This window comes from Perna viridis, chromosome 6 (assembly GCF_037379345.1).
Source record: "Perna viridis isolate PV_CMFRI_1.1 ecotype Kerala chromosome 6, ASM3737934v1, whole genome shotgun sequence".
In the NCBI taxonomy this organism is placed as follows: domain Eukaryota; kingdom Metazoa; phylum Mollusca; class Bivalvia; order Mytilida; family Mytilidae; genus Perna; species Perna viridis.
Genome location: NC_142450.1, coordinates 25,892,619 through 25,914,517, shown reverse-complemented (window position 1 = coordinate 25,914,517; position 21,899 = coordinate 25,892,619). Strand labels below are relative to the sequence as shown.

The following is a 21,899-nucleotide window of genomic DNA, read 5'->3' as shown; positions in this document are numbered from 1 at the left end:
CATGGTGAATGTGGTGAATGCTACCGAGTATGTGTGCAAGTGATTTTTACAGAATATGATATAACTTTACTAAAACATAAAGTTTAATATTTTTATCAAATATGAAGTTGATGTCCATTCACACTACTGAAAAGAATGAAAACAGCTGATAAACATTGGAATGTTACATGTGTTCGTTTACATGATTACGGTAGACAGCAATTTACACACACACACAAGCCACACCCAATAAGTCGTGTGCTAATCATACAGCAATCGAAAATCGTGTTCATTTACATGATTACGGTGGACAGCAATTTACACACACACACAAGCCACACCCAATAAGTCGTGTGCTAATCATACAGCAATCGAAAATCGAAAAATCAACCACAGTTGTGGTCTCAAAGTCAGTTAAGGACATCATTTTAGAATGTAGTGTTTATTGTCAGACAAATGACAAGGGAACTGTTGTTTTTGTTTATTCAACTACAATGACAAATAAAAGAGTATTGAAGCATTCTAAAAAAAAAATACATGAGGGCATGAAAATAAAAAAAAAATCATTTTAACTTGCTTTTCCCCCAATTTTGTTGTAGGGCCTTAAACTACAATACCTCGAAACATCTGTTCAGTATAGAGACAAAAATGTCAGGTATCCTGCGTTTAGGGATGTTATTCTGTATCTTCATCTCTCTATTCTTCATCTGAAATAAATAATATCAATATATTCATACAGATAGTATGATATTGATATACAATTTGTAGAATTAAAAAAAACCCATTTTCACAGTAATTTTTAGGACAAGTAATATCTAATATTCAATTTATTTAAATCAATAGCATTTCTATACTTGAACATATTTCTCCTAGTAACTAATTGTTGACAGATTGTTGTTGACAGATTGTTCTACTACTGCTAAGAATGAAATAAAAAAGTCCTGCCATATGTAGAGATTATGTTAAGGAGGAACAGTTTATCATCAGTGGTACAGTTACAAGAATAGTGTTTAAACTAAATGAATACATGTTTCAAAATATGTCTTAAAAATGTTTTGTTTTTTTTTGCAAACAGAAATTTGGAGACAAATTTTATTAACTGATTCAAAGACTCCAGAGAAAGAATTCTTTTGGGGGGAGGGGTTGTGTTGTTACTACAAATCCCACATACCTTCTGGACAAATGAATTCTTGTGGTCATGCCTTTCACTATACCACATCTGTTTACCAGTTAACATTTCCAACATCATACAACCAAGACCCCAACAGTCAGAAACCCCACCAAGTCTCAAGTTATAGTCTCCATCAATTATCTACAATGGTAAGTGAACATATCAAACAAGGAAAAGACCATATTTATGGGCCATACTTTTAATGTCATTTTGTATCAAATACAATGTTTTGCAAAGTTTGCGGTATATTTACAGGTGATAATGACCCTCCAATTTTTGTGAAAACCAATGTTTCAGTAAAAAAAGACTTTAACTTACTAATACAAAAGTGTTTCCTGTATAAGTTTGTGTTTTTTATACATTGTGTCTGTACCTTTTAATTGTGTAGTGCAGAACATAATCAATTTTTTATTTTATTTTGCCAAACATTTATCTTGAGATAAATTTCCCTTTTAATATGAAGTACAAGTACCTGTACCAATGAAGACTCATGCAATTTTATGATGTCCTATAGGATATTTGTCTACTTTATATTATTTATGAAAATACAGTGAGTCTTAGTTCGCATGACCATTTTGAAAAAAAAAATCACTAACTTAGCTAATAATGCCAAATCTTGACTTATCAGTAATTCACTGCTCAACAAGATCTAATTAAAATAAATTCTTATAAAGCTAAAAGTAAAATAAGTACATTGATAAAATTCTATTATTTCTAGAAATTCAGACTAGTAGGGAGTCAAAAACATCCCTAACTGTATTTAGTCCTTTAGAAATCATTGTGATGTTTGTTTTTTTCTTTTGCAATCAATGCAACTGGATTTTAATTATAACTTACAGTTGGCATGGAGATTTTTTTTAAAATTAAAGCAATTAGACAGGATTTTTCTGTTTATATTTGAAGTCTTTGTTTGTGACAACCTTATGTAGAACAATGAATATATCATGCTATCATATAATTTCTTACACAACACAATCAATGGAAATTTCAAGGGAGATAACTTACCTCTGGAGGCAACAAACATGGTGGCAATGACTGTTTGATATACCCCACATCAAATTCTGCATCACTGGGCACAGATAGAGATAGGTTAGATATCAGAATATGTCTTCTTATAGGGTCCAAAAATAACATGTTGGACGCTGAAAAAATATATAATTAAGTACTAGTCCATCTAAAATTCAGACACTGCCTATGGTAAGGTGATTCATGGTGTAGAAAAACCCATGAATCAGACCATGCTATTTTGGTTTGTGTATGCTATATTTTTATGTGACAATAGCCTTTTCCGTATTTAGATCTGTATTTGAGAAAACTACATTTCAATTTCCCACTAAAATCAACCAAATCAAACAATATCAAGAACGATAACTCTTGCAAAGCGTTAATATCATGCACAATCTATATAAATTTTATCTCAAATGTGCAACCCCTATAAAACTAAGACCAGTGATATGACCTGAACAAGAAATAAAACTGAAATCGGTGGGGTTTTTGACATGTGCATGAATCACCTCCTGTCTGATTTTCATAAAAAAAAACTGCTATTTAAAATATATATGCACTTAGATAAACTACGATCATATTAAATTACTACAGTATCTGTAAGTATGTTTAAAATTGCTTAAGGTTCTGAGGTTAACACAGCTATAACCCACAGAGCAAAGATCTGTCTAATACATCCTCACAGATGTCATCTATAGATTTGATGCCGGCAAATATCCATTTACAGCCTTGACTAAATTGTAATGCCAGGGCACTCAATTTGGCACCATCAAATCCCTGACATAAATGATGCCTCCAAATCTTCAAATACAATACAGTTATTGCTTCTTTTTCAAATATATTGATATGATACTGCTTTACAGTGAAGTCAACATTTAAGTAGATAAACTTCAGTTTGAATGTAAGCTGAAATAATGAAATCTGCTCTGCTAACTACGGGGAGTGATTAACAACCAGATCTATAACTGATTCCTGCATGACTAAGTAGCACTCTGATAGCTTAAATGCTCTGCTATATAGAATGAGAAAAAAATCACAAGGCATGAACACTACTTATTACTAATCTGTAAAACTGTTTTGGGTATATTGAACTTAGTATCAAGTACTGGCAAAGGTGTAAAAGATTTAAAATAGCAATTATATAACTGTTATACAGGAAATTAAGCAATTTTATGAAGGTTTGCTTTTTTCACTTACTTGTCCAGTATAAGTAAATAATGCCACATTTGTTGTGTAGATACAGAAGAGCATCCATTATCTGTAACAGATACTCCTGGACTATCACTGGGTTCAGAAGGGTTCTTTTCTGTAATAAATCTTCTAAGGTTCCGCCTTGAATAGAGAAAAGAAAGTTGTGAAACATATTGATTATTACATCTGAAAAAAAAGAAAACATATCAAGTTGTTGTGATAAGTAGTTTCAAAGAAAACCAAAATGGAAAAAGGTGTGGATGGAAGAATGGATGAACAGACATCATGATTAATACATTCTGCCTGCTTTCAAAGCAGGGTGTAAGGGGTATAATGAAGTACAGACATCAATTTCCTGTATCATGTGTACGTTGATATATAATCATACCTCTAAAGAAAGAGGTACAAACATGGATTTCCTGTATGTTGGTATACACAGCTGCCCAAACATGGTCTACTATATGTTTATGTTGTCTGTTACATAATTTTGTGTAGATTGTGTTGTCAAGGTCACAGTCTGCTTCCTGTAGCCGTATCTGGCATGAAAAAAAAAATAGATTCTGTTTAAACAATTCAAATTTTCATTTCTGAAACTGAGTACACAACATAAACAACATACAATGTGTTTGTAAGAAAAATGAGTATCACCACATACCAACATGTCAATATCAACATGAAGAAAGAATCATTCATCAAGCATTAACTTTTAAATTGCTGCATTTGTTTTTGTAAAGTGTGGTATCTTTTAAAAGATAAAACAAACAATGAATATTATTCAGCTCTTGTTAAATAAATTATTACATGGTCCACAAGAAACTCCAATTTAGAGAAACTTCAGACTTTTGTTACACAACTTTACAAACGGTACTCCACAATCACATCACAATTTAATATACTTGATCAGAGATAGATCTTTAATACAGTAAAACCTGTTGAAACCAAACTCCCAATCAACGAAGTCTTACCTAAATTATACTTTTGAACTGGGACTTAAGATAGCTTAAGATTTGATTAAAGACAAGACTGAGTCCTGTTGTTTTTTAAATTAATATTACTCAAAAATGTACGACATCAAGTCATGAATTTGAAAATCAGAACCATACTCGGAAATAAAAACATAAATTTAGACTTTTAAAAAGGAACTGGTCTCTAATATGTGCTGCCTTACAAACATTGCAAGAGCGATTCAATAAGCAACCAGTCTAATCAAAACAATAAGTCATTGTTCAATGACAAAACACATAAAAATTTCAAAGAGTCGAATGCACTTATCAGACATCTGATGCTGAATTTCAGAAAATAAAACAAGTGTCATTCAAATGCAAGGGAACTTCACAGGGCAGCATTTGGACAATTCATATGTTTATTCCATGATTCCAGGTCCCAGAACTATCCCTGTAATATGTCAATATCTTCATTGGTAAGCACAAAAAAAGCACTAACTGTTATACCTTTTTGATTACAGAGTAATCATCCATTAAGTACACATTACCATAGTCACCAAATGCTGTCAGAGTTTCGCTGTATTTTGGATGATCTCGCCTGTAGTGTTCATCCAGCTATAATAAATACTAGAGATGTTATCAAAGAAATTTGAGTTAATTTGATTTGATAAAAAACATGTACATTTGTATTTATCTATAACTCTGTTAAAAGTACCGTCTAGTTTGTAGTATTTTTCAAGGGTAGAAACACATTCAATAGTACATTCAATCACAGAATTAAATAGAACCAGATAGTAAAAAAAAAATAATCACCTTCAGGAATCTAGATGGCCTGAGAGTGGGTGGAAACACAGTGGCTGACATCACAGGGGTGTCGTAATGCCTCTTCAAGGCCCTGTATACCAACTCTGCTTTTGGCTGATCATTGAATCTAAGAAGACAAAAATACATTGATATCATGTAAAACCTCATAAAGCCTAAAATCACATTACTGTAAAAAAATCTACTTAATGAAAATTGAATCTAACCATCATGCATAGCATTGGAGATTTTGCTTTCACAAAATATCAAAATCAGTCATATTTTATAACAAAATGACTCATAAAAACTTTTCTCCATTATTACCACCATTTCATATGTAGTTCTACATTCTGTAACTAATAAATGAAAAAGACAGGTCAGTTCACATTTTTGTTTAGTTTTACATAAAGCATTCTCAAAATGATGTTATTTTACATTTTGGCCCCAACCTACTATGCTTATTATTATGGTAATGGATATATATACAAAATTTCAGCCCACAGTTTTGTATACCGGTAGTTTAGAACTCTTCCACTTATAAAGTATGTGGACAGACAGACAGGTAGACAGAAGAATAAGCAGTGAAAACTGTAAGGCACCCCAATCAGCTATCATGTGTTAGTAAAACATTCTAAGAAAAGATCTGAATACTATCCTACCATCCTTGATCTGACTGATACTACTACACTTACTCCTCAGCCAGGAAGTAGCACCATCTAACAGGGCATTTAACTTCATCACATGGTGCAGTGGAGTGTTTACCAAGACCATAACACAAGTCACTGACATCTGATGTAGAACTACCATAAGACCACTGTCCTTCTAAAGTGTTTTCAAGTCCTATAAAACCTTCTCTCACCTACAATTGAATATTGCAGAGCTGTGAAGTAATTTTTTTTTTCTTAAATCTACTTATACTTAATTTCAACAAATACTCATATACATAAGCTGAAATTGGAGAATTCAGATTTATCATACGAATTTTTAATGAAAATCCAATTTTTCTTCAAGACTCTATCAAGCCAAGCCCTATCAATAAAACTTTAAGCAAATATAATTTTTGTGATTTATAAGCCTTAGGTTAAGGTTTTCATTTACCATTATTTTTCAATTAAGAGAGGAAACTTCAGCTATATCTGTATGATGATATGAAAATTTGTTGAATCAATCTATTAGTTAATGTTATTCATGACCACACAGTTCTCTTTGGACAAAAATTAAAGCAACAATATTTCAATAGCCATATAAGAAGTTAATGCTTATTCATAATTTTCCAGAAAACATAGGAAATTATCATACCTTCTTACAGTATTTGATTTCACATGAGTTGTCTCTACATCTGGAAGATTTTTCTATAGTTTCAGCTGTTATTCGTTGCTGTATTACTACAATGCAGATTTCACTTATTGTTATGTTTGTAAAAGCAAATTTGCTTGCTAATAAATTTACAATGTACTAAGACATTTAAAGAAAAACAGTTCACATTCAATGAAACATGACAATAGACATGTACCTTAAATAGCCATTTGTCAACACAAATGCTTTAAAAACAATTTTCAAAGGTCAATTACAAGGTTAACATAAACCTGTTCTGTTCCATATTATCCCTAACAGGGCAGCCATACACTAGCTTGTTCTAGAAAATTTCCATTTTTCCTTTATTATACAAAAATTAAGATATTTTTCTTTGGTTACAAGAAGTCAAGTGGATATTAAACGGGGATGGGTGCAATAAGAGCAGACAAGAAAAAGGACAAAACTTACGGCTCATTTAATCCTTGAGCACAGGTGAGCCGAAAAGACAATAATACAACAACTGACATGAATGATTCATGTACTTCTGAATGTATTAGTAACACTTATTGTCAGATTTCTTGTCTATTCACAACAAAATACAAGTGACTACCAGAAACTATGAAAAAATAATATATTCAGACAGTCCAGTATTGAGTAAAATTCAAAACAAACAATAGCAGAATGAAAGCTTAACATTTAAAGAGTTCATGCTACCTAAGTAACAAAGTTCTAAAGGTATTTAATGCAAAACTTACTGCATGTAAAATCTCGAGGACTAGGTGTAATGGGACTTCTGATTAGCTCCAACATATAGTTCTCACTTATTTTCTGTTGTAAAATGGCTCTTGTCATATCCTCCTTGCAACTTCTATAATCAAAAACTTCCTCAGATGGCAGCGGTTGACTTTGGTCCATATCTGATGTAGCACGGCTATAGATACCTGTATCCATAGACTCGTTAATTGGCGATGGTGGCAAACAAGTGGCAAATGATGGAGGTGATCGTGAATATGAAGCATCATTCTTACAATATTTTTTCTGAACATGTTTCAGGTGGTCTGTAGGTTCCGATGTTGATCCACTAGAGTTACTGCTGCCATCATTTAAAAGAACATCGAAATTAGGAATTTGGATGGAATCTGAGCTGCTATTTGATGAATTCTTGTTGAATGATGCAATATCAATGATTTGATTTATTTCTACTGATGAATTGCTGCCTTGATGTTGCCTGCTTTCTGACCCACCGCTACTTGATGGGTTCGGGGGTGAGTCTTTCATTACTGAGGGTTGATCTATTGCACTTAGCAAGGGAATCATTTCCTGTACCGGTTTACCAGTGCTTCTAACAGTTACTTTTTCACTATCTGATTCATTACTGCTAGGACTCAGAGCAGCTCTGGGTGCACGATTTCTATTAGCATTAAGAATGCCTGAAGGTTTACATATATTCATTCCTAACATTGCCATCACAGGTGTGAAGCAACATTTAAGTCCATGGCCATCTAACTGGTCACTTTCTGCATCAGAACTGGTCCCCATACTAAAACTATTATCAAATACAGAGCTTTGTGAACCTTGTGACCCTTGAGATGGCACAGAACCTTTGTCACTTCCTGTTCCATAACCACTGGACCGAAACTGTTTTCGTTTACACTTGGCACTTGAAGAGCTGTTCTCCTCATCAGATACACCTTCTTTGTCATCTTCTTCAACATTATCTTTAAAACTTACTGACCTCCGTGCTGTTCTTTTTGATTCTCTACTTTTCTGTCGTAAGATTGGCAGATGCTCCCTGATCATAGGTTGAATATGGTCACTAGAACTACTAGACTTATTCTCTGATGAGCTTACTACATCTGGGGAATTATCAGATAAATTCTGCTTCCTTCCCTTTAAACTATCTACTTCAATATCTACAACTTTGGGGACAATATCTGGTAAGCTAGAGGATCTCCTTATGGAAAGTTCATCAATATTATCTGATTCCCTAGATAAACGGTAAGCTATACGTCTTTGGTCAGCACTTGAACTACTGTCAGTACTACTGAAAGGCACGACCTGATCAGAGTTTCTCATGAAGACATCATCGTGGATTGCAGGGACAACATGTTCATCCAATGGCACTACAGTAAAAACTTCATCATTAGTTTTGTCTTTTTCATCTCCTCCTTCATCTTCGCCACTGCCAAATAAATCTTCCTCTGCAATAGATGACTGTGATATCAAGTATGGTGGGTGTGATCTCAAAGAACCTTCCATTTCTATAGTCACCTGAGAATTCTTCTATTGCATGAATGGCAAGAGAAGACGGCACTATTCCACCATCTGAAAATAAAAATACCATCCATTTGAATAATTTCAGTAACATTTATTTAAACACAATTAGAAAAAAAAATTTGTCCCTTTCAAATAGGAATTGTCCTTGCTCTCAGTTCAAACAACTATTTAGCATTTGTTCAGAATTAATACGTCTCATGAAGCTTTTACCCATACATGTACCTTTAACTTGATACAACCTGAGCAGTAGGATTCAAATTAGCACTGATCTGAGCTCCAGGATCCTTTATTTTACCATGCACGACCACTGAAATTTCAGTTAACTACATGAGGGTCATGGTCTACCTATACTTGAACCCCTAGAGCATCCTAAAAGTTCGACTAGAGCCACAGACCCTTTCAAGGCAGCAATTCGAAACGTGGTCTTACCTGCCTGTTAATCTTCCCTTTTGTTGAATGAGACTCACTCTTAAAATTTTCTAACTCCTGGGAAGAAGACTTAAGGAATCATGATAAGACATTAATGGCATTTTCACATTATTATAAGCAGTTATTGATAAACATTCATTCTGATTCAATAACGTTGTGAGTGAACCAATTTTGTTGTTTTGAAGTTAATCTTTTGCACAATTATACTATCATTGCATTGAAAAAAATCAACCTCGTAATATCTTAAACCAAAACATATAGATCTATAGGGAGATCTCCTACTTGAAAAGTCTTCCTAATAAACCAGTAGTCCTAGGTCCAAGGCTGGTAAAAATGCTGGTGGGTCTGTAAAAATCCACTTACAAGCCAGTAATATCTATGTGAAAATGACATGCTTTGCAGGGTATAGCTTGATAAGACTGCAGAAGATGCATCTTGAACAGTTGGACACACATTTGATGTTCGATACACTTTGATTGTGGATAGACATTTAATGCAGGATAAGAATTGGATAACAATTGAAGCAATCCCTTTTGGCTCCTAATTCCAAAATAGTTCAAGTCACAGCCTCCAAAATCAATCCCAATCAAGGTACTTAATGTTATAATTTCAATGAATAGGTTGTGATACACAAAGATACACATGGAACCTTCAGTACCTTGTTCAGCCATTGGCTAAGCCTCAGGGTGTACTTTGGTACTTAAGGTGTATAAATCTCCATATCTATCATTCTATGATCACAAACATTAGTACATGTAGTATTAAACTTAAAAATTGGCTGCATATTGATTGGTAGAACCAGATGAAGTGGTTCCTTGTGTATCATAACACTAGTTTAATGACCAAGTGTTGTATTATTATATGTATGTATATTTACACATCTTATAACATTGTAATTAAATGAGATAAATCCACTGAAGTAAGATAAATCAACTATGACCAAGTTCATGGGGGGGGGGGGGGAAATGGGATGTCCGTCTTGATAACAAGTCGACGCTTTTAGAAATCAGGGATTTCCCAAAGTTTATTATTGCGAGGTTTGATGGCAAGTAAACAAAAATAATTAACTCTACCCACCCTTATCTCTAAGGCGACATCATACTCCATCTCAAAATGCACCTGGATTCTGAGAAATGTTAAAATATAATACGGAGCTCATCAATCAAAGGGAAAGTAGCACAAGAAAAGCTTTTTGTGACTTCAAATGAGGTCGAAAGTAAAGTCTAGAGAAACCCAAAAGTCGCTTAATTAAGTGAATTCATGATTTGGTAATTATTCTATTGTTTAATGAATATTTGTAGAATTTTATATGCATCATTAAAATTTATATATACCTTTCTCTCATTTTTTTTCACTTTTAACATTTAGATTTGTACATGAATTAATTTCTCACAATACTTGAAATTGCCATATATGACGACTTATTTTGTGTTTCATTGAGCTGCAACTTTAAGCATTCTTAGAAAATCAATGAATAAAATAAACCGGTTTGTATTGCATAAATAAGTTGTATTTTAAAATAATAAGTTAATAAATAGTTCAATTGTCTTTTTTTTTTAATAAAAGCAAGTCAGCAATTCATGTTAGAAATGAAAAGATTATGGATAAGTGTAAGATTTTCTCAATATTGAATAAAGCACTTGATCGTATGTTTCTTTCTTGGTTTTGTTGGACATACACTTGTACAAACTAATCAAATCACTGATATTGCAGAATAAAGGGCATGTGATGGACTTTATAACTTCATAAGCATTCTTTAATAGTTTCAATAAACAATTTTGCTTAAGTGCCTGATATTTGCCAATGCATCCCCCTCTTTCAGAATTCTAAGTCCCATTTCTCTGAGACCAAAAATTGGAAAACATTGAAAAATTTAAATTCATTGGGTTTTAGTAATGATAATGTGATTGGGAGATGCCTGAAAGTCCATCAAAAGGCAGGCATATATTCAATGGAAATGTCAAACATACTTACATGTAGTCTAAACCAAATGTTATAGTCAGTCTGGGTTTGGCACTGTCTCATCAAAGTGGGAGCTAATGGACTGAATACCCCATGATAGTATTCTTATAATTTATTTTTTTGTCTTGAAGTTAAACCTTGAATTTTGTGAACTGTTTTCTTTGATTTAGTTTCATTACTTTTCAAGCAAGACAGTCTTTACTTTTATATTTGTGATGATTGATTTTTAGAAAGTTGCTGGTTTATTAATGGTTTGCTTGTTTTGCATTACAAACAATAGGCAGAGGCCACTAGAATTATGACATACGATAGAAAACTCTTTTAAGTTTTCCGGTTATGGTTAAGTTCTGATTCCACTATATTTTAAAAACATACATAGTGAAAAATACACCTTTTTCATATTAACTTTGACTTATTTTTTTTTTAAATTTTGAGCAGAGGGAAGTTTTCTCCAACCTGACAGCCTGGTTTACTGTCCAATTGGATCAATGGACAGCAGTAGACTTCAAATTCAAATATTTGGCTTATGGTATTGGAGCTATGGTAAGTACTTGGATACTTTTAAATAATTTATTTCAAACCATTTATCTATTTACTGAAGTGAAAAAAGTTTCAAAGAAAAATGTTTACTGATCTTCCTTTCCTTATGAGACCGCCAACCAGGTTGTCATGTGTTGGTGGGTAACATCCCTTTGAAAAACTTGCTGAAATGACTTGCATTCCGTAAATATGAAAAACAACTATTGGAAGCAACAAAATATGACTTATCAACACAAATTGACATATTAATTACTCTATATAAAGATCTAAATACATGTAGTAAAAATAATGTTAACAACCATTGCCAGCATTGATATGCAACTGTATCTGGAAAGAAAATACAGCAATGACCATTGCTACTACATGTATATTTAAATCTCAAAACCTAACGAACATTTGTAAATATAAAGGTGTAGGGACAATAAGCTATGAATATGGCCTTAAAAGATCAACTTTGTTGTAATAACATAAAAGTTGTTCATAACATAATAAAATATAAAAATAAAAGGGAAAATATTATATTGTGGCATTATTTCATTGTAATGACATGAAAATGGTGCCACAAGTTTACGTCATTTAGCAATAACTGTCGAAAATTGTAAATTTTGTTGTTTTTTTCTGACATATTTACATTCTAAAAACTATGTCCACACCCAAGAAACAACTTTATATTTTCACATGTGATAAACTATTTAATAATGAATGTATTCACTGAATATGAAGTTGTTGTTTGGTTGTCTTTTCAATGTAAGAATTAGTAGAAGTATTCATGTTTTCTCATTTATGATCGATTCAAGTCTCCAAATTCACAATTAAAGCATTCAACACTTGACGATTAATTTTCAGATGAATTTTAGGCCAATAAGATCCTTTGTCACTCTTCTCCTTTGACAAAGAAAATGTTCTCCACCAAAAATGGATATGTTAACAATATATAGTGGTAGAATCCATGTTTTTGTTTTGAAATACCCAGTAAAATGCTTAAACTTGTTAATACACTTTTAGCTTCAGAAAGTATCATGCTTAATATATTGTTTGACTGTACATAGTTAATCTCTGCAATAGCATGATTCATTTATCATATTGAAAATTTTGTTTTTGAAACAGAAAAATCAAATTACTGGTATAAGAAATATGTTTCAATCATTTCCATTTATCATTTATGGATTACCTTAAGAATCCCATAACAAAGTATTGCTTTGACACAGCCAGGGTTTAAATCTACAACCTCCTACACTCAAGGCAAGCAAGCTAACCTGAGACCCATAAAATATATAGATACAAGTTCTTAACTACTATAAGATAAGATGATTTAAATGACTGCAAAGAAAAAAAAAACACGAAGATTTTTAAATATTTAATGCACTTTATATGAGCAACAAAAACAGCTGTCAATATGATAAAATAGTAGATTATACATTTGCAGGTTCCTGACAGATACAGGTATATTAAAATCCCCCTATTCCAACTATCTTTATGCAAACCAGTTATTTACTATTATTTGTACCCCTATACATAGTTTGCAGTATGAATGCTATGCTTTGCTTTGCTTCTATATTATTTTATTTATTGTGTGCATGCATGATTGTTTATTTGTTTTTAGAATATCCATAGTCGTTCAGAGAGCTCTACAGAGCTCATGTTAACTGTTAACTTGTACATATCACGACGACTCTAAATAAAAATTACTTACTTACTAACTTACATGTGTATTTGATTACTGTAAAGATCATTGGGAGATTTGCAACATGTATAACTAAAGCAAAATGTACTTAATTCAATAGATTGGACAAATCCAGGAAAACATAAGAAAATACAACCAAACATGATTTAGCATATACATATATTAATACTTTCATCAGGTAAATTTCTTTCCTTAAGAAAAGAGTGCTATAGTAAAATATATAAAAAAAAAAGACAAGAGTGTTTTTATCATCAAATATGGATGTAATTTCTTTCCACATTAAATGTACCCCATTTCAACATAGAAATTAAGAAAAAAATATCTATGATATAAACAGAAAAACATAATCATTAATACTCAGTATCACATAACTGGTCCATGATGAAACATACTACAAACATTAAAAATTACAGCTTTAATTGTTCTGTACAAGAAGTAATGATACATGTATATGTATATGGGGATAGAAAATACAAGGAATGAATGATAGACAAAGAAGGAATAGTTAGAATAAGATAAACAAGATTTGATTAATCAAAATACATGCACACAGGAGATTTTTTCCATATCATTTAAGGCATCAGAATTGTCAAAGTTGGACAGGAGATCCCTATTCATACATGTCATATTGTAATCCTTCAATTTGAACCACCAAAATGCATTGACACTGTTACTCTGAATATTAATGATAAGGATGGAGTGTCAGCAATGTCCCATTTATGTATAACATAAGACCAAAATTATGAATGGTTAAAAATATTCTAAAGGAAGTAATGAAATTTGTTGACACAGAAGTAGACGATTGCACATGTGCGGTTGTGCTGTATTGTCTTTTAATATGACATTGAGCTCTGTCCATCATAGGCACAGCCTAAATTCATATTACTTGGTCACTGACAGTATACAACACTATGACTCAGTCTACTTTCCTACCCTTGCATGAACTGCCTGTTTATCATAATGTCACTATCTTGAGCCACCAGTGGGGAAAATAGTTTATAAAACCATTGTATAAAAAATTAAATTTGATTGAAATATGATTAGGGTTGCAGAATAAAGACAATGCTAACAGTATACTGATTAGAAACAATTACAATTAACAAAGTCAAAACAGATCAAAAAAGCTCAGTGAAGCTTTTTGCTTTATCCTGATTCTGTCAGAGCCTAATCTGTACATTGTTTTAATTTCAGGTTAATACAATCTTCTTGTCTATATATGTTCAGTGATTTTGTCAACTTTTATGAAAGTGTTCCCTGCAATAGATAGAAAAACAAAGAAGTTTCAAGTAAATTGTTACTTCGGAAAGTTTGGGATAATTTTAAACTATTTTTTCCAAGGAATACAGCCAGACTCCACAAATTAGTTATTGATAACAACCCCCCATCCCCCAAACAAACAATTTGGTCACAAACAAGATAATAAAAAAAATACATCAAGGGGACACAGTCGTGAAGATGTCCATGTCCCTATAACAATCATATACAAAGCCATAAATTTATTAAAGACAGTGTAAAAAACAATAACTGAAGCAAACTTTAACCTTGGTCCTTAAGCAAATCATGTTCAAAAACCAAATATTTCCATAGTAGCAACATTAAGAAAGTAAGCAGAAATTAACTAAGGAAAAACATAAAAATAAAAAAAATTGAACTGACCACCTTAAGCATTTTTTTTACATTCAGAACTACTCCTACAGTGTAAGAGGTTAGAATTCCATTCTTCAATACTCCAATGCACTAAGTCAGAAATTAGCAAGCCAGATAATCTCTAGCATGGCTTGAGTACATTCAGGACACAAAATATAAAGTACAAGTTCACCTAAAAATCATGCAAGTTAAGAAGGAAGTGATGATTTAAGTCAAATATTAACAACCTAACATCTTAAAGAAATTATAACTATGATAAGAATAGCAATATAGGTTATATCTAAGGTTTAGAAAATATTAAAATATGAAAATTCGTCAAAAGAATTAATACTATTGAAATTATTTCCTATTATCACTCTTTCACTACAGATCACTATATCCTCAGTCCTTTTTCTTTCTCTCCACTTTCCCACTCTTTCATTACTTATATCATTCTTTAATCACAAACTGGATATCCTGGGTAGATGTATACCAATAAAAAGTTTAACTTATCATCCTCTGCCTGATTCTTCGGTAAACCTGTACGTCATATAGATTTATGTCCCACATTCTGTACCATTACATGATATATTTACAACTACAAATCACATCCGAGCCTAATGGTTACAGACGAGTATCATGATTCTAGAAGGCATATAATAAATCAATGTTTGTGTAATTGTTTAAAACTTAAGCTTCTTACCATTGAAATATCTGAAGTTCTTAACTTTTATAAAATCCCTTTATTTTAATCAGTAAATACACGCACATGCACTCTGAACCAGTTTATCAGGAATTTTAGCAGTAACCATTTATATTGTGATTTTAACAAGTACAATTTTTACACTGCTGTACTATAGGACAAAGACATTATTATACAAAGCCAAAAATAAAATGGGTATTGGTGAATCAGAAGTAAACATACGGTTAAATCCAGATTTGGATTTCTACCTAAGGAGGTAGACCTAGACAAGAGACATAACTCTTGAAATCAGTGACATGCTTGTATCATATTCAATTTCACCAAAGCCTAATCAAGCTTTCATATGAAGCAGAATGAAATCCGTCAAAGTTACCATGATGCTTACATGATATTAATGTGAAATGCTGAATACAAACATTTCAATGATTTGTAAGAGTTGTGTCCCTTACCCTAGGTCTACCTCCTTAAAAGAATCCTAGAACAATAAAACTTTTGAAATTAGTTGAGTCTTAATATATCTATAACATTTTGAGACATTACACATCAAGAAATCAAGAGTACTTGCTAAGAATTATTTGAGGAAAATAACATACATGTAAGAAATGAACGTCACAAAAGCCTAAAGTTAGATCCACACAGAACAGTGTAATATATTACACTCTAAATCATACAATCATAATTATTGTCAATCATATTTGGTGACATGTGAAACGAAAGACATACATTGTGGATTATAACTATTGAAAGTACAGTATAAAAACAAATACTTTACACAATATCACAGAAAAATTTTAAATCAACTTCACATTACATAGCTCCACAAAATCTGTTATTTCAAGTAGCATATTCCACGAACGCTTCCAGTCACCTACAATTAGGTTACAGTATCTTTATTTTAGGTAGCCCTTCAGCTTGAATGTCTCCTGGATCTGATTAACAGAACAAAAAGCACTTGATGGTTAACCCATTGTTTAGATGTTGGTGATCCATAGGATGAGACTCCAGTTTTATTTCTGTGCATTGAGAAATTCACTGCGAACAAGTGATCTTACAGTGTTTGGAGAAGAAGCAAACTTGTCAGCCAGCTTCTTCACAAGTCTTTCGATATTATCATCACCCACAGAACGATCTGCAACTAAGGACAAATAAAATATTGTTAAGGCCGATATTTATGATTTTGGAATAATCAGTAATGCAAGTGCAGTTGAAGAGCTTTATTTTGATATAACTATAAATTAAACACAAATTTTACAGAGACACACAATGGAGTCACAAATAGGGAGGGTTTTACTATTTAATTGAAAATTTTTGTCAAGGTCATTGGTTTGTTGTGAGAACTATAAAAAATGCTTTAAACTAAACATAAGTTGATTCAAAAAACTTTTACACAATCAAATCTGTTAAACTGCGATAAACAGCATAAAAATGCATTCCCTAATTTTGGAATCTGATAACTTTGGGGGGAAAAACTTACTAGAAAGAAAAACAAAAGGATGTTTCCTTTCATATATATATATATAGCAACATACAATGTACATGTACATTGTCATGATAGTACAGAAAAACTTGAACCGTTGAAGTTACTTGATTTGCCATACAACTTGTGAGTAAAGAATGTAAAGTACTATATTCTTCTGTGTATTCCGCACACATTTTTTCGACTTTTTCTTTGTTTCTGGAGAGATGTGTGCAGAGTACACCAAAGAAATGAGTTTCTTGATTTTTTTTCTGAAGACATAATTTTCGGGAATCATGACTGAAAGTTGTCAACAAAAGACAACATCAAGCAAGTTTTGAGAACAGTTTTATGTGAAATAAACAAATACAGTTTTACTGTTATTTAAGTTGTTTTATCCATCAATGTCATTTTGTAGCATTTCATAGTTTGTACAAAAAACCACAATTTTCTTTCGAATTACACTGTCTTAATTAAAACTTCTTCACCTGTGTGTGGTGGAGCGCCAAATACACAATAAAGGGAGTGCCAACCTATCCTTGGGCCCATTATCATTTAATTATCAAATAACAAAAAATCAGTTTTAAAGGTGATAATTGTGACTACTCACTTAAACTGCATGATGAACTGTCCCCAGATGTCAAATATCAATACAAAAGCTCAGCAAATTAAAACATCTTTTTTATAAATGTTCAGACTTGATGCCATTGTTTTAGTGAAATACCTGATTTTTAATAATGAAGAGTACTCATTTCAGGGAATTTAGCAGAATCCTTTCATCTCAATGTGGTTTTCTGCTGGTGATTCTTCCTTGCTTCCCAGTGTGTATTTTACGTGATTGTTTCACACAAAAACTTTTTTATGTCAATCTCCCTTTGAAAGAGGGGAGTTTGCAGAATACACAAATGTGAGGTATACACGGAAGAATATGGTAATTGGTCAAAACTTTCAATCACAGTTTAGGAAAGAATTCATTATTTTTATTCTTACCTTCTTTTTTCTCACTTTTCAGATAGGGATGCTCAAGCAATTCTTCTATACTGGGTCTAACTTTGGGATCTCTTATTAAACATTTCTGAAACAAAAATATATTTAATATATTTACACCCTTGCATTCTGCCGGTACAAGATATTTTGCGCAATTTCTGGAACATTTTGATAATATTATACATGTATATATATTAGATTTCAAACAATGACTTTATATTACCAAAAAAAATATTATTTCCCATTTTACTGAACATTAATGCATTTGAATTCTGGTAGGCAAATTGAACTGTTTTAGAAATAGATTTTCAATTAAAAAACTAAAATTGATAAATGACATATAATGAAATGGGTAATTTTTGGAATTTTTTTTTCTAAAAAAAAATTCCTTCTTATCAGACAAGTTCCAATAAAAATCTGATGTATCCACACTCTACTGCAGAACAATTCTGCTGAGATGGTATAGATCTTTTATGTACAACATTTTGTTGATCGATGAATGTGGAGGCAACTCATATTTTACAAAAACCAAAACACAGTTGGGGATTTTCTTGATATAATAATGTCATTATGATGTCCAGAAGCAAAGGACCAATACCAGTTGAACATAACAAGCCAGTTTTTGTAGTTAATAAAAAAGTGAATATTTTGTGATATTTGTGTGCCAATATTGGCTTTAATATCACAACCTCTTTTAACCAAAAATGAGAAAAAAATCAATTTTCAAGACCTGTTCAAATGTTTGGTACCACTTTATCAGTAAAAGCCTCACAGAACTAAAGAAAAAATGAACTTCATTTACTACATTTCTTTCTAAATACAACAATACTACAGTAAACTGCTTAGGTATTTTTAGTTTGCATCAACAAGTATCACCATCTGGAACACATTGCCAATACAAGATGAACAAAATCACATTCAAGTTGTTGAACACTGCCTTTACAGATATAAATTGATACAAAAAAAAAATCACCAACCTCTGTGAACCAGCCAGTAATTATGATATTACCATTTTATAATCACTAACATTGAAATCAATGTTTATTCCAAATTTGAACATTGTTAACATGACTTTATTGAAGCAATCACTGTCCTGAATACTTAATAAACAGTTTCTAATATGTGGTTTATAAATGAGGTATTGCAAATCTTATTTTTTTTCTCTCAGTTTTTGCAGTCATTCTCTTTTACACAGTCTCAAATTCACCATTGTTTGTCAAATCGTACAATAGCATTTTCAATTTTTTTTTATTATATACAATATTCCCCACAGTTTTATTTCTGTTTTACATCTCTCAATACAAACAGCAATAACAAAACTATCATGAAAATTTCCCAGTTTCTAATAATATAACAACATTCACTAGTGATTTATTTTCTTCACCACATTTACCTTAAGTACCAGATTCATACTACATCATATACCTACCTTCATGACATCCATCAAAAGTTTATCATCAATATCTGGAAATGTAATGGTATAGTTTGGATTGATAATGGCCTGCAGTTTGGCAAACTGTTTCATGATTTTCTGGAAGGGTGTGTATCCATAGACCATGTTATACAGCATACAGCCTAGTGACCAGACATCACTCTTTATACTGATCTATAAATAAAACAGAAATAATATATAACTTATCCTGAGACATGTTAAACTGCTAATGAAAACAATGATAAAATCTAAAGAAATACAATCTACAAATGCTTAATGTCTATAATTTCATTTCAAAGTATGAACATAAGGGCATTTGTACAGTAAATGCATGTACAGAGGATTCAACTTAATTGCATACCTTATTTTTGCATATTTCTGTTAATTGCAAAACATTTTCAAGAGTCAAATCATTTGCCATCTTTTCCATATTAAAAATTCCTCTCAATTGCATAGCTCTAAACAGACATTCCTGTTTATTGCATATTTTTTTCCAAAATGTTATAAAAATTGACACTTTCTAGCCTTAACCACGTATTTTTAACTATTACTCAATTAAAAAGTGTAGCTAATTCATCTGTGATATTATGTTTTTACAGTAAAATTAGTCAAAAAGCCATATAACTTTGTTTGTAATTACATTATGTTTGTTTAATCAATGCCCTAGCATAGTTTATATAGGAACAGGAAATGTATATGAGAATCAGATCGTTACACCATACCAAATTTATTGCTGCTCGGACGTTAAACCCCAACAAATAAACAAACAAACCATACCAAATTCAACATTCCTGATAAAAGCATATGCTTATGTTAATTGCATATTTTTTTTTCTGACAAATAGGGTATGTGATTAAGAGAACTCCACTGTAATGAGAATCACTTTAATGGTAACACATTGATATAAACTGTCTGTACTATACCTTATACATTGGTTTTTCGTCTCCAGAACAGTAATCCATGATAGACTCAGGACTCATGTAGTTTAATGTGCCTACTTGTGTTTCTGTCAATACACTGGTCTTATCTGGCTGTACTGATTTTGCTATACCAAAGTCAATCAATTTCAATAATCCTCCGTTAATAATAAAATTGGATGGCTTTAAGTCTGAATGAATGACACCTGAAAAATATACATGAGTTGAAGAAAAAAACATGGCCAAACTGTTTAATTTTGAGGGATAAAAGTTTAATGAAACAGCAAAGTTAAAAAATATGAGTAAAATAAAACTTATAAAAGAGTCAACAATGTAAAATAGACTTACTTCAATTGAGGGTTCTTTCAGAAATCTAATTGAAAATATTTCTCCAAAAAGGAAGCCTATATGTATATAACAATGTCTTCAAATGGCAATAAAGTAATTGTTTTGAATAAAACAATTTATATATATTCAAAATTTCTTCATACAGGCCAAGATAAGTAATGATACCGAAAGAAGCAGTTCAATGAAAGATAATTAATCAATTATTTAGGCCCTAGTTTGGAAAAGCTGCTTGCATGACAAGATGAATATGTGTCTATATTAAGTATAAATAGTGTACCTTCGTTGTGTAAAGCCTGAACAGCCTTTAACATAGCATCCCAATAATATTTTATCAGATGGTCATTCAGTCTTCCATCTTCCGCTATCTTGTCCTTCAAAAACTTGCCAAAATCGAAGCTTCCATATTCCATTACTATATACAGCTTACTGTCATCTGGTAAATACTCACTGAAAAGTAGAATTTTTCTATTTATAATAGAAACATAAAAAATAATGGCATTTGAATTCTATAAAATGTCCTGGAAAAAACTTTCAATGAATCTTTTGTTCAGCAATTAAAGTGTAACACTTTAAGTACATGTAAATATGAATTTAATTTCTGCAGGTATTAACTGACACTTAATGAATTTTAACCTGGCTGATCATTTTTAAAGAGGACATAAGACTTCTTCACTTAAATATTGATTAACATTAGAACATTTTTCTTCATTTATAGATTTACAGTATGTTTCAAATAAATGAAAGAACAGCGATCCAAAGTCCCCTGCTAAAAAAAAAAAGTGTGGAAAACTTTAATTTCACTGAAATTTTCTAAGTCCAAGGGCCATAACTTCTGAAAAAAAAAAAACATTCAACCATAACCAAAGTCTAATTTAATCTGTAACTTCTTATAGTAAGATTACATACAAAATTTAAAATCAATTGGTAAAAGCATTACAAAAAAAGTGTGGAAAACTGTATATTCACTGAAAGTCCAAGGGTCATAACTTCCGTAAAAATCATTCAAACGTATCCAAAGTCAAATCTAATCTATATATATCTTTATTTCTCAATAAACCTCTTTACAGTGGTATAGAGAATGTAAATTATACATAATATATAACATTGACAATAATAAATTGACAGTTTTCATACATTATTTTTAGGTTACG

At 31.6% G+C, this 21,899-nt stretch overlaps 2 protein-coding genes and 1 long non-coding RNA gene across 6 annotated transcripts in view; 1 reads left to right on the top strand and 2 right to left on the bottom strand.

Moving 5' to 3' along the window:
* Positions 1 to 10,261, bottom strand: part of LOC148614257 (uncharacterized) — a 17,237-nt gene extending 6,976 nt beyond the window's left edge. Inside the window, exons 1-11 of one of the 2 annotated variants that reach the window (XM_088588244.1) lie at positions 10,171 to 10,261; positions 7,143 to 8,712; positions 6,391 to 6,476; positions 5,784 to 5,950; positions 5,104 to 5,221; positions 4,798 to 4,905; positions 3,735 to 3,882; positions 3,353 to 3,487; positions 2,156 to 2,292; positions 1,151 to 1,291; positions 597 to 686 (exon numbers count right to left, since the gene is read on the bottom strand). In XM_088588244.1, coding sequence (XP_088444370.1) covers positions 597 to 686; positions 1,151 to 1,291; positions 2,156 to 2,292; positions 3,353 to 3,487; positions 3,735 to 3,882; positions 4,798 to 4,905; positions 5,104 to 5,221; positions 5,784 to 5,950; positions 6,391 to 6,476; positions 7,143 to 8,646 — 2,634 coding nt within the window. In that variant the 5' untranslated portion in view covers positions 8,647 to 8,712; positions 10,171 to 10,261. Of the gene's footprint in view, positions 1 to 596; positions 687 to 1,150; positions 1,292 to 2,155; positions 2,293 to 3,352; positions 3,488 to 3,734; positions 3,883 to 4,797; positions 4,906 to 5,103; positions 5,222 to 5,783; positions 5,951 to 6,390; positions 6,477 to 7,142; positions 8,713 to 9,093; positions 9,113 to 10,170 lie in introns of those variants that run through there. The other variant, XM_088588246.1, reaches the window with a different exon arrangement.
* Positions 10,148 to 16,639, top strand: LOC148614256 (uncharacterized). 3 transcript variants are annotated; one of them, XR_015923612.1, is made up of 4 exons: positions 10,148 to 10,361; positions 11,494 to 11,598; positions 13,022 to 13,038; positions 16,508 to 16,639. It is a non-coding gene; the product is annotated as an uncharacterized LOC148614256 (long non-coding RNA). The 3 variants fall into 3 exon arrangements; XR_015923611.1 differs by having other exon boundaries at positions 11,491 to 11,598; XR_015923610.1 differs by lacking the exon at positions 10,148 to 10,361 and adding an exon at positions 10,504 to 10,580.
* Positions 12,940 to 21,899, bottom strand: part of LOC148614255 (dual specificity protein kinase TTK-like) — a 26,560-nt gene continuing 17,600 nt past the window's right edge. Inside the window, exons 14-18 of the mRNA XM_088588247.1 lie at positions 21,026 to 21,195; positions 20,407 to 20,606; positions 19,481 to 19,657; positions 18,055 to 18,139; positions 12,940 to 16,743 (exon numbers count right to left, since the gene is read on the bottom strand). Coding sequence (XP_088444373.1) covers positions 16,616 to 16,743; positions 18,055 to 18,139; positions 19,481 to 19,657; positions 20,407 to 20,606; positions 21,026 to 21,195 — 760 coding nt within the window. The 3' untranslated portion in view covers positions 12,940 to 16,615. The remainder of the gene's footprint in view (positions 16,744 to 18,054; positions 18,140 to 19,480; positions 19,658 to 20,406; positions 20,607 to 21,025; positions 21,196 to 21,899) is intronic.